The 24,343-nt window shown below is 41.2% G+C and overlaps 1 protein-coding gene across 4 annotated transcripts in view; it reads left to right on the top strand.

The window, feature by feature from the left end:
• Nucleotides 1-24,343, top strand: part of PPARGC1A (PPARG coactivator 1 alpha) — a 364,260-nt gene that overhangs the window by 293,392 nt on the left and 46,525 nt on the right. The window contains exons 1-3 of one of the 4 annotated variants that reach the window (XM_088056606.1): nt 2,653-2,773; nt 3,474-3,614; nt 8,698-8,877. In XM_088056606.1, coding sequence (XP_087912732.1) covers nt 3,567-3,614; nt 8,698-8,877 — 228 coding nt within the window. In that variant the 5' untranslated portion in view covers nt 2,653-2,773; nt 3,474-3,566. Of the gene's footprint in view, nt 1-2,652; nt 2,774-3,103; nt 3,615-8,697; nt 8,878-24,343 lie in introns of those variants that run through there. The other 3 variants (XM_088056608.1, XM_005517800.3, XM_088056605.1) reach the window with 3 other exon arrangements.

The following is a 24,343-nucleotide window of genomic DNA, read 5'->3' as shown; positions in this document are numbered from 1 at the left end:
TGATCTTTTGCTCTAAGGCCATTCACTCTTGGAGGGTTGAGCAGAAAGGGTTGAATCAATGTGAGAACTGATTTGCAAACCTCATCTGTCTGAAGTTCCAGCACTGTTTTTCTGTACAAGTTTGCTTATCCTTACTCCACTGGGAAAGTAGCAATCTTTCCCAAAAATCAGAATATCATAGTCTTGGGGGAAAGAAAAGAAAATATTTTTTCCTCACTGCCATAATGAAAGGGCTAAGTTTTGGTCATGAGGTCTCCAAAATCAGTAACTTCTTTGAGAAACCTAAATTACAGGTTATATAGGAAAACCTGAGCCACAGCTAGAAAATGTGGGTGAAAGAGGAGGAGAAAGAGATAAAATGATTGCTGAATCCAGGAAAAAGTCAAGGACAGAGGGCTTGAAGGCTTTGGTCTTTGATTTGTATTTCCTGTTGTTGCAGGCAGCCGTACCTTCCATTCCTGTTAGAAATGTATTAGGATTTGGGAATTAGTGCCCAAATGCTGTTGGAAGGCTTATCAGAACTTTCTTTAATCATGGCCCTTAAAGAAGAAAAGGCAAAATCTGGGAATTGCTGAGACCTGCTACAGACTAACCTGAAAACAGGGGAAATGCAGTGATTGAAGAGGTGGTCTGATAAAGGACATTTCAACAGGGCAAATCGTGTGAAATGGACCTGCAGACTTTGTCAGCTGAAGGAGAATTTTCTTTGTATGTGTTTGTTATGGAACCAAATATCGTGTGTGTATGTGCTCAGATATTGCCCCACAAAAGATGTTTGTGCAATTCTTTAGTGTTGTCAAAACAGAGTGAAGAGCATTGCTAAAGCTTCTAGGGAATGTTCAGAAGACAAGGTTTCCTTTGAGGAAGCAGCTTAGGTGCTGGCTGGGTTTCACAGGCTTCATTTGCATTTGCGGAGGCTGCGTCGTTTCCAAACTACACCACCACTGCAGCTGTCTTCCTTGCTTTTCTCCTCCTTGGGGCACTGTGCTCAAAACCCACATTAAAACACGGGGAAAAAAGAGATCCTAGTGGGTAAATTTATACTTGTGGCTGGAGTTAGACACTTCAGTTAAAAATAAATAAAATTCTTCCCAAGCAATTTGGAACCCTTGTTGAAATCTCATAGTCTTTTGTAGTTGGAGTTTTGCTTGGCATCTCTTCCAGGTAACTATGGAAGTGCCAGCAAAGTTCAAGCTCTAATGTGGACAGGGACATTGAAAAGCTCTGGGGGCCCTGTAATTAGCACTTTTGGTTGCTCCTTCTATAGTGCACTAGAAAAGTTCTTCAATCTCTAAAGCTTGTATGGTGAGAGCACCACTAAGGTCACAGTTTATATTTATCAGTTAACTTGCTAATTTGAAGGGAAAGCATTGAAGTGGAAATGTAGAAAATAGAAACAACATGAGCAGGTCAAAATATCCAAAACAGCAATATGAAATGTTCCAGTGTAAATACATTTCTATAAAAGGTGTGAATGAAACTTCAAAAAAAACCCAGATGATGGATTCGGCACAGTCAATGAACACAATTATAAGTAGGTACTGAAGGAGAATATTCCACCAACCATGGATCCACAGATAATAATTAATAAGAACCAACTCCACTCCAGGCAGGCAGGTGCCCAGTATTATTTCACAGTTGACTGTTCAGGGGGGTAGAGGTACTCACCTTTGCCACAGATCTTAATAATTTACTGCAGTTTTATCATTAAATCAGCATATAATTGGGAAGGAAATTAGGTTTTTTTTTGTTGTGAAGCAAAGCAACACCATTAATTTAATTATTTGTAGGAAAGGCTTTCTATAAGTATTTAGTATTTTTCTGTCTTTTTTTTAATTAAGTAAAGTAAAAACAATACCTTTTTTGTCATCAGTGCTTGGTAAAAATATGACAGTGCGATGTGATTTGCAACTTAAGCACAAGCTTGGAAAAATGTACATTTTATCAGGACTGGCAATAATGAATTACAAGGAAACACAAATAAGTTAAGAATATATCTGATACTTCCTACCATTTCTGAAGGTTCCAGTGTCTGTGGGAAAAAGGCTATTTCAAGAATTGTACTTCGTATTTATTTTTTTTTCCTCTCAGCAAAATTGCCATAGCCTTGAATAATAATTGAATTCATTTAGTCTTTAGAATACTCAAGTTTGCAAATAACAATGAAAATGAATATTTCATGACATGGAGGATGATAAGCTATAGTTTTGTAACTTTGACTGGTAGCCCAGCACAAGGGAGCCAGCATTTACATTTCACGAGAATTTTTGCGCCCAGATAATTAAAAGAACTGCAGCTTAAAACAATAAGCAGGCAGGTGGGGATAGTTAAACAAGACCTTTATTTTTGGGTTTTCTTGCCCTGTTCTGGACAACAATTTTCAGTTCAGCTTGGTGCATGGAATTTGTTGTGTACGCAATGCTAAGGGGTATCATAAACCAGTTGCACCTGCAGCAGCCCCTATTGTCTGGGAAAGGCTTTGACGGGGAGACAGGTGTTGACAGCATGTCCGGATTTTCACACGACTTGTCGTAAATCTTTTTATAGATTTTTTTAATTAATATATTTTCAGTGAACAACCCCTGAGCTCGGGTCAGGAGGGTAGAGCAGTGCCCTGGGGCAGTTCATAGAAGCGGCCGTGGGCAGGACGGAGGCAGTTCCTTGTGACTGCCGTGGTTTCTTGGGGAATGCACGGGTACAGAGGAGTGGTTAAAGATCAGCTCCAAGTACGTAATCCATCTGGGAACAGCATCAGGCTTCCCCCTCGGAGCAGGTGAGAGAACCGCAGGAACATTTTTTATAGATGCTGAGTCCATTTCAGAGAAGTGCTGGGGTGGGGGTGTGCGGGGGGCGGGGTTGCCGATATATTTACCGTGGAAAAACTTACTTGAGTTGTAATTGTCTATGAGAAACCATATCCTAACCAAAATACTTGGGGAGGTGCAAAATCTCCGAGGGCAAAACAATGCCGGGAGGGGGTGTAACTTTTGCCGAACTCTGGGACAGCCCCTCCAAAGAGACCAGCGGCGGGGAGCCGGCGCAGGCACGGGAAAGACGCTCGGGCTGCTCAGAGCACGCAGGCTGTAGCTCGGCTGGGAGTCACTTCACTTTTTCTTTATTATAAGCACAGCTCTGCCTATTGTGTGCTGCGGAGCGGGGGGAGGACAAAGGAAGCGAGCTAAGAAATTAAAAAAGACGGGGAGGGGTAGGAGCTGCGCTAGGGCAGGAGCAGCGCTCCGGGGGTGTGGCGCGGCAATCCGCTTTGAATCGCTGCGTGTTGCCGCGGCCGCCGAGCTCGGAGCGGCTTTTGCGAAGATTTACTTCACTTCAGGCTGGGTCTGCCCCTGGCTGACGTCACGGGCTGGAGCAGCGGCTCCAGAAGGCTGGATGAGTGACAGCCCAGCCTACTTTTTAATAGCTTTGTCATGTGACGGGGAACAGTAGTAAGACAGGTGCCTTCGGTTCACTCTCAGAGAGGGTCTCGTTGCCTGCATGAGTGTCTGCTGCCTGCCTGCCTGCCTCTGGACTGTAGTTTGCCAGCTTTCCTGCCGTCGCTCCGCAGCTGGATGGCGTGGGACATGTGCAACCAGGACTCTGTATGGAGTGATCTCGAGGTGAGGAGGGCGCGGCGTGGGCGGCCGTGGGGTGCCGGCAGCTGGCGGGGGCCGTGGGCTCGCCGGGGCACCGGCAGGACGGCCGAGGCGGCGTACTTTGCAAACAAGTCCGTATCTTATCTTAACTCCAGTAAGTTTGCTATTTTAAGGTTACTCTGCGATGCCTTGAGCAAATCAAAGCTGAGCTCCTGTCATCAGTATAGTATCTCCTGCAGTTGGAAACTATTTTCATGTGCCTCTGGCTCGCTTTCCCGTCATATGCAATATTTATGCTCTAAGATACTGATATGAATCGGTGTCTGAAGTGGCGTTTCCAGTGGCGTTTAGTGGCCTGGTTGGAAAAATGCCATGTTTATTTAGAGTAAGACTAATATTTCTTTAAAAAAAAAAAAAAGTTATAATTGACTCATGTCTTCATATTTTAATTCCTTGTTTCACTGTGAGCTGTTGAAGGTTTTTTCCTTGTTTATGAGCTGCAGAATACAAACACGCACACAGGAATGAATACTCTGTTGTTTGGCTTTAGATGCTTTTTTAAAAGAGATTTCTGGAAAGAGACGTTTCCCTGCTACTTATGGTATTGGAATACTGACGTTGTAGCTAATGCCCCGTAGAGCAGGGTTCACAGTCAATCTGAGTAGTCCAAGAAATGGTTAAATCCCACTGTACAGCAGAGACAACAGGATGAACCATGAGAATAGAGTTTATGCAGGACTGTGTGAACTGCTGCTGCCGCTGCTGCTGCTGCTGCTTGTGTAAAAATAGATGGCAATACATCAAATCCACAGCTTCTGCTGGCTACAATTCATAAAGGAAAAAAATAAAAAAAAAGTCAAGCAGCCCCACCGTAATCTCTGGAGTATAATGCGAGGTTTGAGGATTTCTGCATGTTTGCATTCAGCAAAATGGAGCATTACCTGAAAGTTCGGGCAACTTGCGAAGCGAGGCAAACTTTCTTTGGACCCCATGGAGAGGAATCCCAAATACAGGCCTGCTCAAAGGAACTAATCCTCTGGCTTCAGGCTTGGAATAAGCACTTAAAATGCTCCCCTTGGGCAATGGGGGAGGGAAAAACAGGTTACAGGCAATGCTTTTTAAATAAGATGTTCACATTGTAGAGAGCTACCCATTTAAAGTTGCCATGTTCTCCAGTAAATTTTTTTCTATCTGGCAGAGCATGTGTGTGGATTCTCAAGTCATTCTGTCATGTTTTTAATATTTGCAGCTTGCCATTGTATCCACAGATTTCTGTTTGCATATTGTAATTGGTCTTATCTTGTTTTGATTTCTTGGTAAAGTGGAATAGATATGGATAATTCATATGTCCTGTAGCTATTATAAGTCAAGGCAGTAAGTGGATGACTTTCTGGCTCCAAAGTCCTAATTGTTTCTGAGTAGCTGGAGTATCCTGTGGGTTGTTGTCTGGCTCGTAGCATGGGTCTCATCTGCCGTAGCTTCATTTTTCCATCATGTATTATTCTTAATGCTGCTAGGAACTGATTGTGGAACCAGCTTATGTGGAAATACTGAAGATTTATTTTAATCACTAGAGTTCCTGCAGTAATTTCAAGCTAGTAACAGAATAGATAATTCATGTCAATGACTTTTTCATAGTGCAGAGAGGGGAAAAAACAAACAAACAAACAAAAAAAGAGTTTGATCTTAATATTAATTGTGTGGTAGATGGATTAACTGTGGGTATGAATTTGCCAGTGTGCTCCTGCACTGCACTTCCTGTAGCAACACTATCATCTGCATGCTGCTTTGGCTCAGGGGATCACCTTTACTGAGCTAAAATAACGCTGGCAGCAAGTACTGGAGGCAGCTTTCATTTTTTGAATCATTAATATTTGCTGTCAATGTAAAATGTATTATATTCTCGCTCACATAATGACAGGACGGCGTGTTGTTTAATAAAGGCCTGCATCGCTGTAGCTGATCAGCGTCCCCAGTGCTTCACAGCTTAATGAAGGTGATGTACAGTAAGGTTGCAAAGATTGATAGAGAGAATCCACATGACACACATTTTGTCAAGTCTCTCTTTCTTTCCTGAGTTCATCCCCTTGGCACTTTGAAAAACTTGTTAAAAATAAAACAAAGATTATATTTTCATTAATATAATTAATATGGCACAACTCCAGTCTTCTTCTTCTTCTTCTTTTTTTTTTTTTTTTTAATTTACCTTCAAAGGCGCAAAACCAGCCAAAAGGTTAATAGGTTAATGGAGAATTATACTTAATTATAATGATTCATTACCATCAGTGCAGTTAAGCTAATTTACTGTTTGCGCCTGAACTAAGAAAAAAGGTCTGTTGGAGTGAAATAACGCACAGTAATTAGCCTTTTGTGTTTAGTGACTGCTTTATCCTCCTAAATGTTACTGTAAAATGAGGGTTATAGTTATGGAATAACTATCATATCAAATAACAGTGGAAAGACAGTAAAATGTGTGGTAGCAATGCAGGTGCACCTGTTACAGATGTATAGGCAAACAGCAAATATCAGCATGTCAGATGAGGACAGTTTTAGGACTTGGAGTGTTAAATCTGGCATCATGCAAAGGCCAAATATAAATTAATAACAGGAACACTTGCTGCTAATGTGTCTCAGATTAATGTGCTCTGTGTGCTCAGAAGCATAATGTCATATTCAGAAACATTGATTTTATTATCATGTCAACATTGGCAAGGCATATATACTTCATTTCAGCAGTTACATTTTTAGGTGACATCGCAGTCACTATAGGTAAATGAAAGCTGCAGTAAGCAGGATATTTTTTTAATACCATTGTTTATGTTGCTTCAAAAGCCCACTGTAGGAACTTTAAAAATGCAGATTACCAAAAGTAAACATGTTTAAGTAGGTGGTTCACAGGGTGAAGCTATTTTTATAAATGAAAGCAGTAACAGATCAGCAGGATACTTTAGAAGTCTATGGCATCAGTTATAAGCTACTGACCTCCAGAACACAAACCTGAGAATGATGCTGAGAATCTACCTTTTCAGTCAAAAACTAGATTATCCTTTAATGAGATCAGAGATTTCGGCCAAGCATCAAAAAAGGTCAACTCTGTATTATAAGATTGCTGCCAGAAGGTTGTGCCTCGCACTGAAGAAGAGGAAACTCTCTAATTTTTTTTTTTTTTATAGATTTTTTTTTTGTCTTACACTCAAAATTATGGTTATAAAATCCAGATTAAAAAAAGAAGTTAAGATTACTTAAATGGGATTTTTGACTTCTTATAGTTCTACAGCCCCTTAAATAATAGGAAGAAAAACAACTGCTATTCCAGAACCTCGTTTTGCAGCCTCTCAGCTTCCTTGCCCCTTGGCCTACTCTATGATTATCTTGTAGTGTCCTGGTGGATGTAGAAGTTGTCTGGTAAATTATAGCTCACACCAGCTGCACCGAGTCTTTGTGCCAACAGACAAAATCTTTGCTCACGGCTGCGCTGCTGCATCCAGCCCGTGCACTGCAGACGCACCGAGATTCCAGGGACAAAAACCTCAATGAAGTGCACCTTCAGCAGCTCTCGCTTGCATTGTTGTGAAAGGCGGTCCTTGCGAGAGTGACACAGCCAGTATTGAGCAGTGCACATCCACGGACACTGTTAGTGCCCTACAGACATCTGCCTTCAGAAAGTGGCGCTTTCTCCATTGACTTCAGTCCAGGTAGAAGTTGGGCAATCATTCTAACCACCCAGTCAACTGACAGAGGAGTTGAGGAGGTCCTGCTGTTGGCCATCCTTAACACAGTGCTAGAAATAATCACAGTAGATGCCTTTAGACTCAGTTGACTTCAGATGGCTTTTAACCATTCAGTGCCTGGTGCCTCTGCAGCTCCACATGTGCTTTGCTGTGTGCCCGTATCGACGTAGATGTTCGGAGATGAGTTACAAGGATACACGGTGCAGTGCAGTAGGAATTGCTTAATTGAGCAGCATTGACATATGGGACTCGGCTATTTGCCAAACTGTTACTACGTATTTTCTATAATTAGGAAATGGTTTTGGTGGATACTCTAACATTTCAATTGCTGTGTTGAAGTGGATGTATGTTATTAATTTTTTCTTCCATAGTAGGTCAGTCAATATCCTATATAGCTTTGTACTGTCATATAAAAGGAAACTTACTCCAAGTTTGTTATTATTTATCCTCACTCTCTTCCTAAGTTGTGCAGACAAAAACATTTTGGATTGCTGAAGAGGATTCCTGCAGACTAAACTTTGCTAACTGCCTCAACCGAAATGTTTCACAGACCGTCTTTTAGGATTACTGAATCAGAGGCTGCTAGAAGAGGAAAACCCATTTGGTTTTCTGATTACAGCTTCTCTCTGGGGATATTTAGGAAACCAGCTAGGATAATAGATATGTTCACACCAAGCAGGTGAAAGGCTGCGTGAACTAACTATGCCCATCACTGAGAGGAGAATATAGGATATTTCAAGCCACACTTTGGTCGCCAGGACCCTTATGCAAACCTGGGTGGCTGTGGTTTGTGCATCAGGAAAGGAGTACAGCAGCGCCACTAACCCATACTTTTTTTTGCCCATATCGTAGCCACCATCATGAATGGCTGTAAGAATTACAGTAAGGTTCTGTAGAAGTGAAAGTGTGACTGTCTCCAGCTTGAGCTAGCCTCCAGGGCTGAGGGCTGTAACAGGCTGTGCCTCTTTAACCTGAATGTATCAGGAAATGCGTGACAGACCTTGCCCAGAGGTATTCATCTGTAACTTCTACCTGCACTGGTTCACTCTGAAAGGAGAATAAGGCCATGCTTTGGCCTCTGCTGTTGGATTTAAAGCTTTGAATCTGATCATTATCAAATGGCATAGGGAGAAGGAGGGTCATTGTCCCTGGACAGAGATGTGATAGAGAAGGCAGCTTATGCCCTGCTGTTTTCCCTGCCCCTTTACATAGAGCTAACAGTGACCAAATACTATGTGTTTCTTTTTTCAGAAAACAAAGCCAATCCCAGTGACCCTGTGCCACAGCTTAATTGAGGCTTAATTCTTATCACATGATATTAGTTAATAGATTCCTGGTAATTAATGAAACTATTTCTGTGGTTCTGTATCCTGCAGTGTGCTGCTCTGGTTGGCGAAGACCAGCCTCTTTGCCCAGATCTCCCAGAACTTGACCTCTCTGAACTAGATGTGAACGACCTGGATGCAGACAGCTTTCTGGGGGGACTCAAGTGGTACAGCGACCAGTCAGAGATCATCTCCAATCAGTACAGCAATGAACCCACCAATATATTTGAGGTAAGGCAAGGTGATGCAAGTGCATGTTGCAAAGTCCTTGCTTGCTTTTTTTTTTTTCTGATTTTTTTTTTTTTATTAGCCTGGTGGACAACAGTTTACTATTTTTCTGCCATTAAGAGACAAGAAAACTGCTGGTGTATTTCGGGTTCTGACTGGTTCGTGAGCGAAACCATACCTGCAACCCTGAGGGGTACGGGGGAGAAGCCTTAAAAGGATTTAAATGGAACTTCTGATTTTTGAGGGGAAACAACTAAGGAGTGCCTAGAGCACACTGCCCTGTGGTGTCAAGATGAGGAGTTGCACTGTTGTCAGCTACAGAGCAAAACAGCAGTTGAAACTTGTTTGTTGTCTTCCACTTGAATTCCTTGGCAAGATGCAGAGTGCTGCACAACAGCTAGCTGATGAGTAGCTGGAAGATTTCTAGTAAAGATTTTTACCAGTCATAGCCTTACTGTGCAAGTTACTTGCGCACAAATTGATAGGTCCACAATTTGTTTATGAATAGGGGAGAGCAAGGGTGAGTGTGGCAGAGAAGGCAGTGAGGACAGTCAGCAGCTCAGGAACGAGCTCAGCATTCTGATGTCTCATAGATCTCCTGGTGGCGAGCACTCTGAAAATAAAAGTGTGATAGGAGAGACTTGATTGTTTTCTTTCCAATTGTGCATTGGGGGTTAGGTTGTATGAGAGATCAGGGTGTACAAGAGGAGGATTCTGGTGGCTTTATCACTGTCTTGGTCTTCTTTCTTTTTTTGTGTAAAGGCTTCATAATTCTTCACCTTGTGGTTTTGGGCAGCCGTGCTTCTCCTAAACTCTAACCTCCTTCCCTCCTTGTTGATGGGAGAGGCCATAGATCATTCACTGACTGGGAAATTGGACAATAAATTGATTAGCTGGCAGGAGGACCTTGTACAAAAGCAAACTATGGGTGCTGTTTCTTACACAGCAGGTACCACAGCTCCAGGAAGTACAGCTAGCCCGCTGGTTTCGGAAAACCCCTGATTATCATGGTAGAATTTTAAAGGCTGGAAAAAATTAACTGAAATGGTATGGTAAAATGCTTACCTAGGATGTGATGTTCTGAATAAAATTCTTCTTCCTTTGTATACAGCTCTTAAGCCACAGTGATCTCCCTGATGCAGATGATGAACTGCTCTGGATTTAAACCAGTGTAACTGATAGCAGAAACTGGTCTTCTCTCTTTAATTTCTGTAATTTACATCCAAGTAACTTGGAATTAACTTTATTTGAATCAAAATAGCCCTGCAAAGCCTTGTGTTTAAGCCCTCTTTTTTCTTTAGTTGTATAATGTTCCACACTTTGTTTTACAAAGTTTCCAAATCCCATCGGGTTCTTGAATTGCAGTTGTACTGCCTCAGGCAGGGTAGGGCATGTTGGTGGCAGCGGGGAGGCAGGGGGCAGGGTCCACATTTACAGCAGCTGTGCTGGACACTTGCTTTGCTTTTTTTGTAACTGTGGACACACATTTTTTCCACATCCATCAAAATCCAAAAATGCAGAAGCATTTTCCTGTCGGAAAAATCAGTTGAAGATGCGGACTTTCGAAGTGTAAGTTCCAGATAAGTAATACAATTATGTATTTGCCAAATCTAAGCATACAAATTATTGCAGTAAAACCAATGGAACTTGACCACCTCATTGCTTCTCCTGTGTGTTACTGCCTGTCTGCTCTGATGGCCACAGCTGCGGAGTATAAAGCTGTCTCAGATAGGTAGTGACCATTCCCCCACATACCTTGTAGAGGAAACAATTCCTGTTCTGAAAATCGCAGTGTGTTGGAAACAGAGGGTCAACCAGATAGGCTGGTAGTTAACCTCGCTGGGAGATGGTGACAGGGCAACATCTCATGGGCACGTTTGGGTCTGTCTGAGGATGACTGCCCCGGTGTGAAGAAACGGGGATATGTGTGGAGAAACGGGAGCAATGCAGCTGGGGGAATTAATCTACACAGCAAGTAATAGGTCAGAAATAATAGTTTGGAAATGAAATACACTGCTTCTTTTCTCACACTCATTGACTTCAGCTGCAGGCTGCATTGCTGTCTCATCACAGCTTGGCCCATACTTACCTGTAGGGACAAATTGTGCCCTAATGGTATTTTACAGTACTGCAGTGCAAAATTAGACTATTTTCAGCTTCTTAGAGTGTTGCATTTACATTTCTTGGTTGCTTGGCCTAGGAAGATGGGAATGAAACAGTTATTTTCTCCTCCCTTACATTAACCCTGTCCCCATTCTCCACTGTGCAGCTGGATACTTTGCACTATTTCTTGCCTCTGCCGCTCGGTAATGTGACGACTGGGGGTGCTCAAGATCAGAAGATGCCTTCTTCCTCCAGAGACTCTCACATACTCTGTGAGGAACTATTTCTTTTGCTGAGAGAATGGAAGTTTTGTGCAGTTTCTTATTTGGTAATCACTGGATTTTTAAAAAAGAAAATAATGTCTTTTTATACCTTTTTTTTTTACTTTTTTTTTTTTCTCTCTTGTTATTTTGGGAGTAGTATGTTTTATCTAACTTGAGCTTCCAGATGAGGCATTGTCATACAAAAATAGAAATACAGCCTATTTGGGGTGGAAAGGAAGGAACCAGAATGACAAGGAAATGATAGGAAGTACACGAGCGGCATTACTTGCTCAAGCTGTACAGTGTTAATTCCCAAATCTAGCTTTGAATGAAACACACTCTCTCCTTTGAGGTATTAATGCAGTACATGTGGCATTGTCTATGTGAAGGACAGTGTCCAAAAGCCCTTTACAAAGTTCCTGGGTGTCTTTGATGCACTTCTTTTTTTTAAAGAAAGATTTGTATTTCATAAAGTGAATTTTCAGTTTTTCTGCAAATCATGTTCCTGAAAGCTCACTTGAGCTGAGCACCCACAATCTTAGGCACTCCCAGTGGCACTGGGAGTCTCATGGACTAGAAATGATTATGGTAGCAACCTGGAGCCAAGTGAGATAAAGGTCCAATTAGTCTAGATAGTATGTAAGTGTTAAGTATAAATCCCTGCTCTCATCCGCTTAGGTGTGATGAGATACTGGCCTTCACTCTGGGATTAAAACACACCAGTATTTTGCAGACACACCTAATTCATCACTGCATCATCCTGCTCACATGCCAATGTAACCGATAGGAGTCCCAAATCAAGGCTGTATTGCCCCAGCACAGAGGCTCTTCTTACTGATGTTTGTACTTCTGTGCATTATGAATCAGGTGATTTCTTTTTATTGACAGCTTGATGGCTTCCGGTTTTCACCTGATTTTCTTTGCCTGTTGTTTGAAAAGATAAAATGAAGGAGTTCTTGCCCCTCAGGTCACTGTCTATTGACACGAGTTCATGCAAGTAAATAGTTAACAGGTCACCCAAGACCAGTTGTTTAGATGGTTTGCTGCACCATTCACTTTTATGATTTGTTTTTTGAATAACTAGACTTAAAAAAAATGTATTTTCAAAAAGTTTAATTTGGCTACTTTCAGAAAATCAAAATGGTTAAATTTTCATTCTCAAAGCCAATGCTATGTGAAATTGTGAACAAACATACAACTTGATGTGTCATGAGTGAGAAGGCTTTTTGTTCATGAAAACTGTTGTCCCTTGAGGCTTCTTGAAATATACTGTACCATATCATGTAAGATTAGTCATATTTAAAATTATGTATGATCCATGCCTAGCACTATGGAGAGGGAAGATACCTACAGTGGATGTTTCTCTTTGTTGGCATTTTTTGCAAGTAACTCATCTGATGGGAAGAGAAAATTCAGCCTGTAGATAGGCAATAACCTGCTAAATTACAATGAACCTGTGTAAAATCATAAATCTTGTACTTGGCAAAACACTTTTTTTAGCCTTTAAAAGGACTTCAGAAAACCCACATTGCTTGCCCTTTTGCAGATTTATTTTATTTACATATTTCTATGTTCCAAAGTGATGCTTATCATATTTGATGATTTTGGTTTTAATTGTTTTATATAGGCATATCCCAGGTTACTTCTCAAGGCCATTCCATGTGCTACGTATTTGGAAAGCCTAAAATGATAACTGTTTTATTGTAGACTGCCAAAAAGGGCTGTAATACATGCAGTGAGAATGTGAGGAGAGAAAGAAATACACAATGAAATGTAGACTTTCTCTCCCCTGGCAGCAGAGGAATGCATGGAGATAAATGATTTCTTATTTATTTGGAAGGGGTTGTATCAGGGAGATGATGAGTGTTGAGGGAAGTCTTAAACATCACCAGGGTAATTTGCATTGGTTCAGATTATAAAATTGCTCGTGTTCTGTGGTGCTGCCAGTCTCTTTCACCATTGCAGGTTATTCATTCAAGGTTTGTAGCCAGATTGATTAATGAATTACCAGATCTTGCGTAAAATGACTTGGCCTGACTTTTAAACAACCACCAATGTTTTCTTTGTCAGTCTTGTGACTGGTGTTAATGGGTTCCAGAGAACTAAGCCTGTATAGACTTTCTGTAGTGGCCTTCCCTAGCATTTTTTCCCCTTTTTAATTTTCTCCAAAAGCAGTAGCCCAGGGCAGGCAGTTCAAGGAGATACAATCTCAGGGGAAAAAAAAAAAAAAAGACATAGTAGTCAAATCCTTGATGGCTGATGCCCTTCAGTGCCAAATCAGCATGATTTATCATAGCCATCTATTCAGCACAACAGAGGCTGGAGGTGAGCTGCATGGTGTACCTCACACAATATGCATAACTAGAGCTCTGAACTTTGAAGGAAAGCCTCAGAGCTATTTGCAAAGTGCTGGTGCTTAGTGAATACTAAATTACATTTAGGAAATAGTCTACTGCTACCAGTTATACTTCATTTTTATTCTTGACACAGACACCTAAATCAGAGAACAGTAACATTTCAGAGATTATGGTAGCAGTTTGGGTATGTTCCAACACTATAATAGGATCAGAATTTTAAGGCCTTTTTTATTATTACCAATAGTCACTTAGTTTCTACTGCAGCGTACTTTGTAGGGAATTACAGCTTTTACTAAAAAGATTAAAATGCTATTATGCAAATGATTGCAGTATGTTATTATGTTTACAAATTAACATCCATGGCTCAACACACAAATTAACTAACTATTCCATCTATATTATTAAGGATTTAATAAAGTAACTGTTGATAAAAATGAGGAGCTTGGAACAGTTAATAGGAGCTGATTGTGATTTAACATAGAACTTAAACATTGTGTTTAATGTTCTAGATGGCATAATGGCAGAATAAAGCTTATCAAAGTGCTTGAAAGGACTGTGATTGTGTGCACCACATAGCGGCCTGTCTGAGGCCCCAGGGGGCATGAACAAAATAGCTCTGGGCGGTAGTGTAGAGCATACTGGTGAATCTGGAAGCAATACAGGACCAAGTTGTATCAACATGTACTTCCCTGCTCTAATAAGTAGGCTTTTCTGAAATTCAGATTCATGCAGATTGAATGTTTTACATGATAAGCACATGTATTTTTGGGTATTTGGGAGCTTGTGTCCCTCTATAATGCATCCTGTAATGAACTGCTTCCATGGCAAATTGGATTTCATTGCAGAGAATATCACTGTATGGTAAAAAAGGGGAAGGCTGAATTCAGTCTGAGATGACTTTACAAACATTTCTTCAAGTTGTTATTCCTAACAGTTCATAAGAGATCATAAGAGCAAATAGATAAGAGCTACTGAGGTCCTAGAGAAATGAATGTACAGTATGTGGTTATGGGATAGATTTAATAGCGAAACAGACAACGTCATAGGTTTAATACAACAATAAACATAAAGGGCAAAAGATGCAGATTTGGGATAGGAAATGTTATAATAATGATAAAAGGTAACAATGTATCATAAAGCCTACTTGTGAAACTAGGAGAAGACCCTCATTTCTAGGGAAAGAAAACAGCAGACACTTGACAAAAGTGCCCGACTTTTTATATTCCTAATGGAGCAATGTCACATTTCTTGTGTGTTTGAATACATTACCTTTACAAGTGTCTGGCCTGACACTCAGGGCTCTACATCTGCTAAATAGGAGACCAGCACAATAACATCCTGTCTATGTGGGATGATGTATGTAAACGATAATCTATGATTAGCTATGCTGACATTTAAAAAGGCTCAAGCAGTAAGTGGAATTTATTTTATTCGAACAAGCTGCTATGTAATTGGAAAGAGTTTATGCAAATGTTCTGTATCTAGTGTTACCAAGGTGTGCTGCTGCTCCTTTTTTCTTTCCCTCTTGGACAAACTACAATGCTTTAGTGCAAGAACCACCTGGCATGTTGGTTGGAACCTTCAGGCAGGAAAGAAGTCCCAAATGAGCAAAAAAACAATTGCTTTGAGATTTTATTGTTTGATGTATGTGGCCACCAAAATGGTTCCCCAGGCGCGCAATCAAGAGAAGGCGACCGATCCACTTCACGGTCCCATTAAGGAGACATTTCAGCTACAGCAGCCGTGGCTTGAGATGCTCACTGTGCTGCTGCTCTGTAGAGCACCTGCCCTTTTTCTGAGAGGGAAGACTAGCACTCACCAGAACAGTAGTAAGCTAATTAGGTCATTAGATGGATGTCTTGGCCTGTGTTAAAACTAGCCCTTGAGGACATTGCGTTACACTGTGTTCCCACTGGCTACGTGGCTAAATACGAACTGGTGTCAGCTGCCATGCAAACAAAAATGTAATAGTCTCCTTTCACAGAGGTCATCTTAAATCCACTTTGGTCACAGTCACACTCCACATCTGTTTCAGTGAGATGCAGCTTCTTAGGGTGGTGTTTGGACTTCATAAGCACGCAAACAACCCAGCTATAAATTGCTACTGCTGGAGTTATTTTGAATAAGTGTATACTGTTTCATATTTATAATGGTGAGGCTTCATAATATTCACAGTGAATATATAACACAGATCAGTTCAACAAGCATGAAATTGTATGTTGTCAACTTGTCACATAAATAGAGCCATATTCTAGCTTACGATAATGTTGAACTAAATATTTTCTCCCTGGAACTGCAGAGAGGGTCACAAAAATGTGGGACAGTAGCTCTGTCTTTTGTTGGAAAAACAATCTCAGACTCATTGCTAGTGGGAAGTAAATATTTCTGATAAGATTCTTCTGGTTTATTAATTCCCCATTGGCTTACCAACAGCAAAAGAAAGTTTGCCTTTCTTAGACAAATGTTAATTGGTTAAATTAAATTTATTTCCGTTAATGGTTTTGTTTCTAGTGTAACCTCTTTTCTTTTTTTCCATTGTTGCTATTTTTGCTCAATGCATCATTGCTAATTGCTACTAAATAGTCCATCTTAACCCTGGCATGCTCTTTCCCTCTTGCCCCATCCCATTTAACATTGACTGGCCCATGACATTACAGAAGGATAAAATTATCACAAGTTTTCATTTAGGAATTCTTTTTCCTTAGTGCCACTAACCTATTGTGCATGTGTAGGTCAGGAGGAGGAAATTGCACAGAGTATATTTGTTGCAGGAAAGTTTTGGTATTGAATCATGATAAACTGCTTTTTCCCCTTGAACAGAGGAAAAATACAAAGAAGAGTTTATATGAGTGTGAAAACTTTCCTACTTGTAGCTTTTTTTGTTCTACTTTGGGTAATCCTCAGATGCTCTGGAAATTTGCAGCCTTTCTGGAGAAGTGCCCCCTGCCAAATTTATAGGCCTCTTTTTCTCCAGTATCTAATTTTTATTTTGGTAGCTTTGTGCAGGTGCATACAGGATCCTGATGCCTTTGCAAGTGATGGGCTGCAGCCTTGGCAGGCATGGAGGTCTGACTGTGTGTGCAGGCACACTCAGCCATGGAGGCTGGGTTCAGGTCTCAGTGGAAATCATCCCCTTTGCAACGCATAGCTGGTTGCTTTGGCTGAATTTTCTGTTCTGACACAACAGAGCAACAGTCTTGCTTCGTAATGATTGAGAAATTAATTAGCACTTTGTGGCAGTGATGAGTCTGAAGGGCCATGATTGGAGTTTGCTTTTTACCACATGCAGTAATCACTGGGTTTTGTTTATGAATGCACAAACCGAAAACCTATTGAGATTTTGGTGTTGTCATGAAGCGTGAACTGTGTGATGCACTAGAATAATACTTCCATTTCGTCACACACATCTGTGCTTTTGTGCTTTACTGTGAGTAACACAATGGGGTGCTGGTCCATAATGGGTACTTCTAATCACTAAGATGATAATCAGGAGAACAGAGTATTTTCTGTGAGGAACCGAGGTGGCAGCCTCAGGCAAGTGTTGTTGCCTTGTTGATTTATGACAGGTTTGAGTTGCCTGAACTGCTCACAGCCATCCAGCTTAGCACATAAAGTTTAGGAGGATCATCCCTTCCAAGCATATTATGGGTCTAGAGGTGTCAAATGGGCAGGGAGGACTTTTACTTCTGGCTGCTGCCATATCTGCTCCTTGAAGGCTCAGTGATATTAGATCTTTATCAGGATTTGGAGGGGCTGCCATCAAGTGGTGTGAGGGACTGCAGCTCTTTCCTACAGGAGATATACTTGAATAAAAAGAGAGAAATTGGGTAGAAAAGTTTCTCACCTCTCCTCAAGGAGGTGGTGATAATGGTTATCTGGAAGATTGGTTTGGTCAGAGGAGCTTCCACATAAGCTGCTAAAAGAAACAATGGAAGTTTTCTCCTGGAATGGTAGTTTCACATGGAGGACAAAATTTTTTTTCTGAAGGTTCTCCCAAAACCTTTGCAAAAAATCTAGTTTTTCTTCTCCATGTTGCTGTATAAGCAGTGACACAATGACTCAGGAAGCACATCAGAGGCCTTAGGTAATAAATGTTGTGGAAGTGAGACAATTCTTACTGTGGTGAGAATGCTGCAGGCTGCGTATTTCCACAGAGCAGTCAGTGACCAGAAGTGAAAAGGAGATACTACCAGAGCTTTAAAACTCTTCTAGTATTAGGGGTTGTTTGTTTTCTTTGGTGTTTTTTTTTGCTTGTAAACATGTATCGCTTGGCTAGGTGGATCTAGCAGTGATGTTCTCTGCTTTACCAGGCCCTGTGTGTTGAGACTGAATGAGCAGGGTCTTTGGTCTGTTGGTATCCACTTTGAGGGCTTCTGGGTGAGGCATAGGCAGCCAGGTAGTGCAGGTGACAGCGTGGGTGGTAAAGGATGGAGAATGAACTTGGAGCAGGCAAGGGCTTTGCAGAATCATAGAGTGGTTGAAGTGGGAAGGGATCTCAAGAGGCCATTTTGGCCCAACCCAGCCAGTTCAGGAAGGACTACGTGGAACAAGAAGTCAAGGAAATACTTCTGTGTTCCTCTGTTACTGCTTCTTCTCTCTTTGAAATTACTTAGTTAGTACTGGTAAGGAGTTTCTGATCCCGTTTTGAAAATCTTGGCCCATAGTCCTAAGCAGCTATGGAATTTCTTTGAGACATGCCTGTATATAGCTAGAAGCCTATAATTGCTAAATCCTAGTTTTCAGAGAAAGATGGGTAGCAGTCAAGCGTTTGCAGTCTGGCCATGGTTTTCATGACAAATTTTCATATAAGGAAATCTACTTCTTGGGCTAATCTTAGCTTCCACAGGTACCAAGCTTATCCATTTTCATGACTTATTGTTGGACTAGTGAAACTGTAAAGTTGTCAGGTTGAAATTGGTGCATATGCAATGATTTTCATAAACAAAACAGAAGTGCATGCTTCCTGACCTCTGCTTGGATATGCTCTGTTAGGCATTTGACCCTCCAGGCATACACAGAGGAGCAATAGGCTTTTATTTTTACTTGTCTGGGGGAAACATATGCATTTTTGAAATTCTTTTTCTGGTTTTGTGTTTGCTTTACTGTTTTTTCTCTCACCAGGACTGGTGTGGATTTTCTTGGCTGTATTGACTGTCCTTAAAAGCCCAACAATCACTCTTCAGAAAAGTATGAAGACATCAGGCAAAACATTGGCAATTGTCACATCAATTGCATCTGGGAAAAAGCCAAAAAAACTTGTGGATTTTTTTCCTTAGCACTGCAGAAACAGTCATCCATTTCCAGTGAAAGGATGTCAAAGCGCTTCTGCTTGTGTGTGATGGGAGTGTTGCCACGTCTCGTCATTCTCTTTGCTGTTGATCCCACTCTCCTATAGGAAGGGTCAGGTCAAATGCTTCTCTGAAGACCAAGTCTCCCATTTGCAGCAGGAAATCTCTCGGGCGGAGAGGATAATGTTACAAAACAGAGGCTAACATTACAAAACAGCTCTGCTGCCTCTGGCGCAGTCTGGAGCATCACAGACCAATAACTCCTATCATGTCACTCTTGTGGCACCTTATTATCTATGTTTTTCTGTAAACCCGATCTGAGACTGTCATTACCAGTTTCAGGTAGGTGAACACCATCTGGGTGAAATAACCATGTACCAGTGATGGGCTGGAGGGGGCTCTTGTTAGTTAATCATCCCTGCCTTCCCACTAATGAGTTAATTTGTCTGTTGAGCCATGGAGGAGCCCCCAAGAGCTCCCAGGAGCCCCTTGGTAAAATTCTGCAACAAATGGAAAGATAGGGATGATTTCACTCTTTTTGCTGGAGTCTTTGCTATCTATGATATTGCTAAATCATCCATAATGCATAACTTCCTATGCAATCTTTTTGTTACAGTTCTGGAGGCATATTACTTCTTTGTGCATTTACTTTTTAAACATTGCCACTGGATACCTAACCCTTCTGAAAATCTCATTCCATGAATTAAGGTTAACTTTTAAGTATTTGCATGTGGCCTTTTAGTAGTTGGCATGCCAAGTTCCATGGCTGTGATGCTGGGCCATACTCTTTTTTTTCTCCTTCAATTATTAAACACTGTCTTTATTACTTGTTTTGTGATAATGCCTAAGAACCCTGTAGTAGGGTTTTTAGGCATTATCACAAATCAAGTAAATAAAGACAGTGTTTAACAACTGAACACAGTTCAGTTATAATATTGAATATATATATATACTGAATACATAGTTATAATGTAATAACTACAGTGTAGTAGGGGGAGAGTCTGTATGTACTAGTGACCAGCCCATCCCATTTTTATGTTGTGCACTTTGAAGTCTGTGGAAGGAGCAAAGAAGAAAAGAGCTAGTCTTTGGGGTTTATGAGAGAAGATAAACTCAACTTACTTTCCCTTCAGAGGCCTGTGAGCACTTTAACCAAACTCCTCTTCCTCCCAGGCAGCTGGAGGCAGTTACAGCCTACTGAGCTTGCCCAGTCCAGGAAACAACACAGGTCAGAGCTGCAGCTGTGTCAATGTGATGTGGGACTACCAAACCTAAGGAGAAGCTGCTTAAGTAGTATATCCAAACATGGAGACTTACTTATCTCCAAACCTGAGATGAAGAAGAAAACTAAATTAAAAAATTTTTAAAACTCAACTAGGCAAAAACCCGCAGAAGACTAGGAACTAAGAAATGGAAGATGCTCTGGTCCCTTTGTAACTAGTCAGAGAGGGTGTGTTAGCTCTGATACAGTGTTCTTCAGCAGATCAGGGCGAGCTCTTGCAGGGCCATATATATGCCTCTGCATAGTGCTGATGGCTGCTGTGGGTTAGCTTTCACTCAATACTGATGTTCTTCCGAGGCTCTCCTCTGAGTGAGAGCAAACCTCTCTCTCAGAGGAGCACAGGGACACAGAGAAGTGATGAAGGAATACTGGAGTAGATCTGGAAGAGTGAGTTGGGATCCTACTGGGCTGTGAGCTCTAGCTAAAGATGACTAGTGTACCAAAGAGATTCCTGCAGAGTTAGTTGGTATCTCTGTATTGTGTTTTCAGAACTGTGCTGGGAAGGACTATTCGGCTATGTCCTATACAGACACAAATTATTTCCAGGAATCTGTACTCCACTGCAGTTGGAATCACAGCAGGGTCTCCACATTGGTCAGCTCAAGTCCAGTATGGTCAGAGCCAATAGACCATAGGGGGCTAATTCTCTGCTGGATCACTAGCTTCACTTTACAGAGCTGCTCCTGGTGTGTGCAGCTCTCTGAACTGAAGTGGTCCAGAGGTACTTGAGCTGCCTTTCTGTGGATGCCATCTGCACCCAAGAGGGCTTGTTATGGGAAGCCCCATGATGTGCAGAGGTTTTTCTCTTTCAGGATCTCTCACATGATGAGACTTGTGAAACTTTGATTTTTAAACCAAGAGCTAAAAAAGGAAAGGGACATGCCCCTAAATTTAAGCCTGTAATAGTTCCTATTTTCTAAACCATGTTTTTGAAAATGATGGATGTATGTTCTTAAAGATATGTACGTCAGAAACTTCCTAATAAATTGCTTTTGTGGGTATTGGTCATTCCAGCTTGAAACATCCAGGAATGCTGCCATCTGAGGGCTGCTACTCCAAGTTGCTCTATGCCCATAGCAGAACTTCAAACTGGACCTTTCCACTTGATCTCTCATTATTCTCTCCTGCATGATCACTCCAGCTACCCTCCATCACTAGAATGATCACTATTTGCCACAGTTTCTGTCAGCTTGGATTTTTCCATAAACCAAATTCACAGAGATGACAAAAATCCACTCACGTGTCTTGTCCTTCCCTATACCTGCTTCTGGGAGTGTAGTGACAGATACCAGTTTTATTGTGTGCCAGTGTTACTTCTCTGTTTACAGCAGATTTAAGAGTTTACATTAGGCCACAGTGTTACCTTCCAGTTCCCCTAATTCTATCTACTGGCAATCCCAGCTATGTGGCTGGGGTGGCTGCCCCTGTCCTAAAGGAATTTGTGTCAATTTCTGCAGGGACAAATCCTCCCTGTGCTAAACCGCTTTGCTGTATTTGCTCAAACTCAAATTTTGACAAAGGTGTTCTGTCCACATCCACCAGAAGAGATTGCTTTTTTTTCAGATGCACTTGGAGGTAGATGTGTTGGAAGCTGCCTGTATGTGGCTGATAACTGAGACTAAGCATCTATGTAGCACGATCCATGCCCTTTTCTAATTTGTCTTTGAATGACAAATGCGTCTTTACTGAATCAGCAAAAGAAGAGATCCTACAGTAGAATTCATTGCCCTTCTATCCCTTTCAACAGAGTGGCTAGGTTTTCCCAATTCCTCCCCAAAATCTGTCTTTAAAAGAACTCTTATAAAGACATCCCTCAAATGTATTGTGCAGAACTCCATTATATTCTCTAGTAATTTCTGATTCAGGCTCATAATGTGCTGTTATTTCTTTAGATTCCCCCTCAGCAATGCTGGTGTATTCCAAATAAAAAAATAAATAAGTAAAAAAATTAAAATCTTTGTGAAAATCAAAGTTGTAGGGATTTGGAGATAGTCCACCTTTGTCTTCATCACTGTTCTCCCTAGAGAGTCAGCTCTTAAGAGCTGAGTGTGAGTGACCTCAAAAAAGAAAAACAGATTTCATTAGAAACTTCTGCATTTCACACAGACAGTACTGTAGTATAATAACATGCTTTTTTTCTATAGCAAAGGAGTGAAAATGCTCACAGACTTGGAATGGAAACCTAGAAAATATTAAAATGTTTGAATACATCTGAATTGTTTCCGTGCAAAGAAAATGCAATTCCTGGTGCCAAATTTGTGCACTCCAAAACTCCTGGAGATTTCTTCCTCCTGCTGCTTTGGATATGTGCAGGTGTCCTTTCCGGTTTTTAAAGCTGCGCAGCTAATGAAGGGTCAGGGCAACTTCACCCGGTGTTCTTCTCTGAAATCCAGTAATTGTTTTGCATTGGGGTAATTGTTGGGCCTAGAGATATTAGACAAACCCACTGGTTCAGACTCGGTAACTCTTGACTATCTTCCCATATTGCGTTCCATGATTTGGTTAGATTATATCTTATCTCTAACCTTCTTGCTTCAATAAACACATAATATCTAACTTGTCTTCTTCCAGTTTATACACAAGGAAAACCATCAGCGCTTAATCTGTTGCTGGTGTTAGTGGCACAATTCCTCATCCTAATTCCAGTTCACTCTGCCTGATATCCCACAAATGCCTTTGAGAAAGGCATTTTATCCCTGATACTGTGCCAAAGACACTTTCTTCCTTTGTCACTGCTGTTTGATTTTCTATGGACTTCATAATGACCTTTTTCAGGCTGTGGTATATGACACAGTCTTGCATACAAAAGTCTGCAAATGAGTGCCACATCCCAGGCTGTCACTTTGGCTCTCAAGGTCCCTGGCAGCAGATCCCTGATCCTGAGCTACTACGATAGTAAGCAAGTGTAGTCTCTTCACTAGCAAAGAAAAGAATGGGAAAAGTATACAGTAAAAAAAAAAAAGGAAGTAACACAACACCTTTTTTAATTTTCTTTTTCTGACTGGCAGGTGGTCACCCATTGCAGACACCCCATGCTCTGCCCTCCTGTAGGCTCTGCTCCTGGGGACCCTTATGCAGTACAGCTGCCATCATGGCAGCCTGATAGAAATCAACAGGGAATGCTTTTGTGATTATTTTTGATTGCAACAGCCATCCAAAGTCTGAAGTAAAATAGTTTCCTACTTAGCTATATAATAATTTGGGAACCTTCTAAGATGAAAGCTCTGCTGAACCCTCAGTTCACTCTCTCCTTCATATCATTCCTTGGGACAAACAAGTCAATATGATTATCTGTACAGATAAAGACTTACCTTAGAGGCTTTGGATATTTTCTGGTTTTTGTATTCCCAAAGTAAGTTATGCAAAAAGAAAGCCCAATTCAAGCAATATATTTTGTGGGCCCTCTGTTTTTCCAAGACACTTACCGTGTTATTTTTCTATTACAGCATCTTCCTCCTGCATTTTGGGGGATTGGCCTGGCTTTTCATGTTAAAATGGATGGTCTCTATGCTCACTTTTGAACTCAATCATGACTGTGTTCCTTTCCAGTGGTCCTGACTTCTCTCTTGCTGTAGCCCTGATGTTCTCCCTAACATCTGCTACATCATAGAGGTGCCTTTGTCTTTCTGATAATGGAGTTACATCTTACACACCAGCCTTGTTCTGTGTCTGTTCACTACTCTCTTTGTGTCATCTTTCTCTGGAAAATTCTGTTCTGGAATGCTAGTATTACGTCAGAAAATATTGTGGTGACATTTTCTGTACAAAACGCAGCAAAATCACCAAGTTCCATGAATGCACAAAATGAGCTTCTTAGCTGTGGGCTGTAACTCCAGCACTCTTGACAACCATTTTTTCTGTCTTCTTCTGACAAATAGAAGTTCAACTGAAAGTACTTAGGGATGGGGAATGTGTGCACTGTTGGTGTTGGTGAAATGTCCTCTGCTTGGAAGGTGGTGGTGTTGCTCGTTGGAGCCCTGCCCTCCCACCATGACTAAGGCCTACAGGCACTCTGCCCAGGAGAAGCTGACTAATCTGTGAGCTTCAAATCCCCTTCTATAAAGTGAGGATTATAATCCTCCTTTCTTGATCTCTGTTTGAACTGTGAGTACTTTCTGCAGATACTTTCCCTTGAGATGTGACTGGAGATCATTCAGTGTAGTAGGGGTGTTTCCT

This window comes from Pseudopodoces humilis, chromosome 6 (assembly GCF_049639895.1).
Source record: "Pseudopodoces humilis isolate 2021_Gansu_Grassland_sample_001 chromosome 6, ASM4963989v1, whole genome shotgun sequence".
NCBI classification, from domain to species: Eukaryota; Metazoa; Chordata; class Aves; order Passeriformes; family Paridae; genus Pseudopodoces; species Pseudopodoces humilis.
Note: the sequence above shows the minus strand (reverse complement) of the source record. Positions and strands in the feature narration are given on the sequence as shown.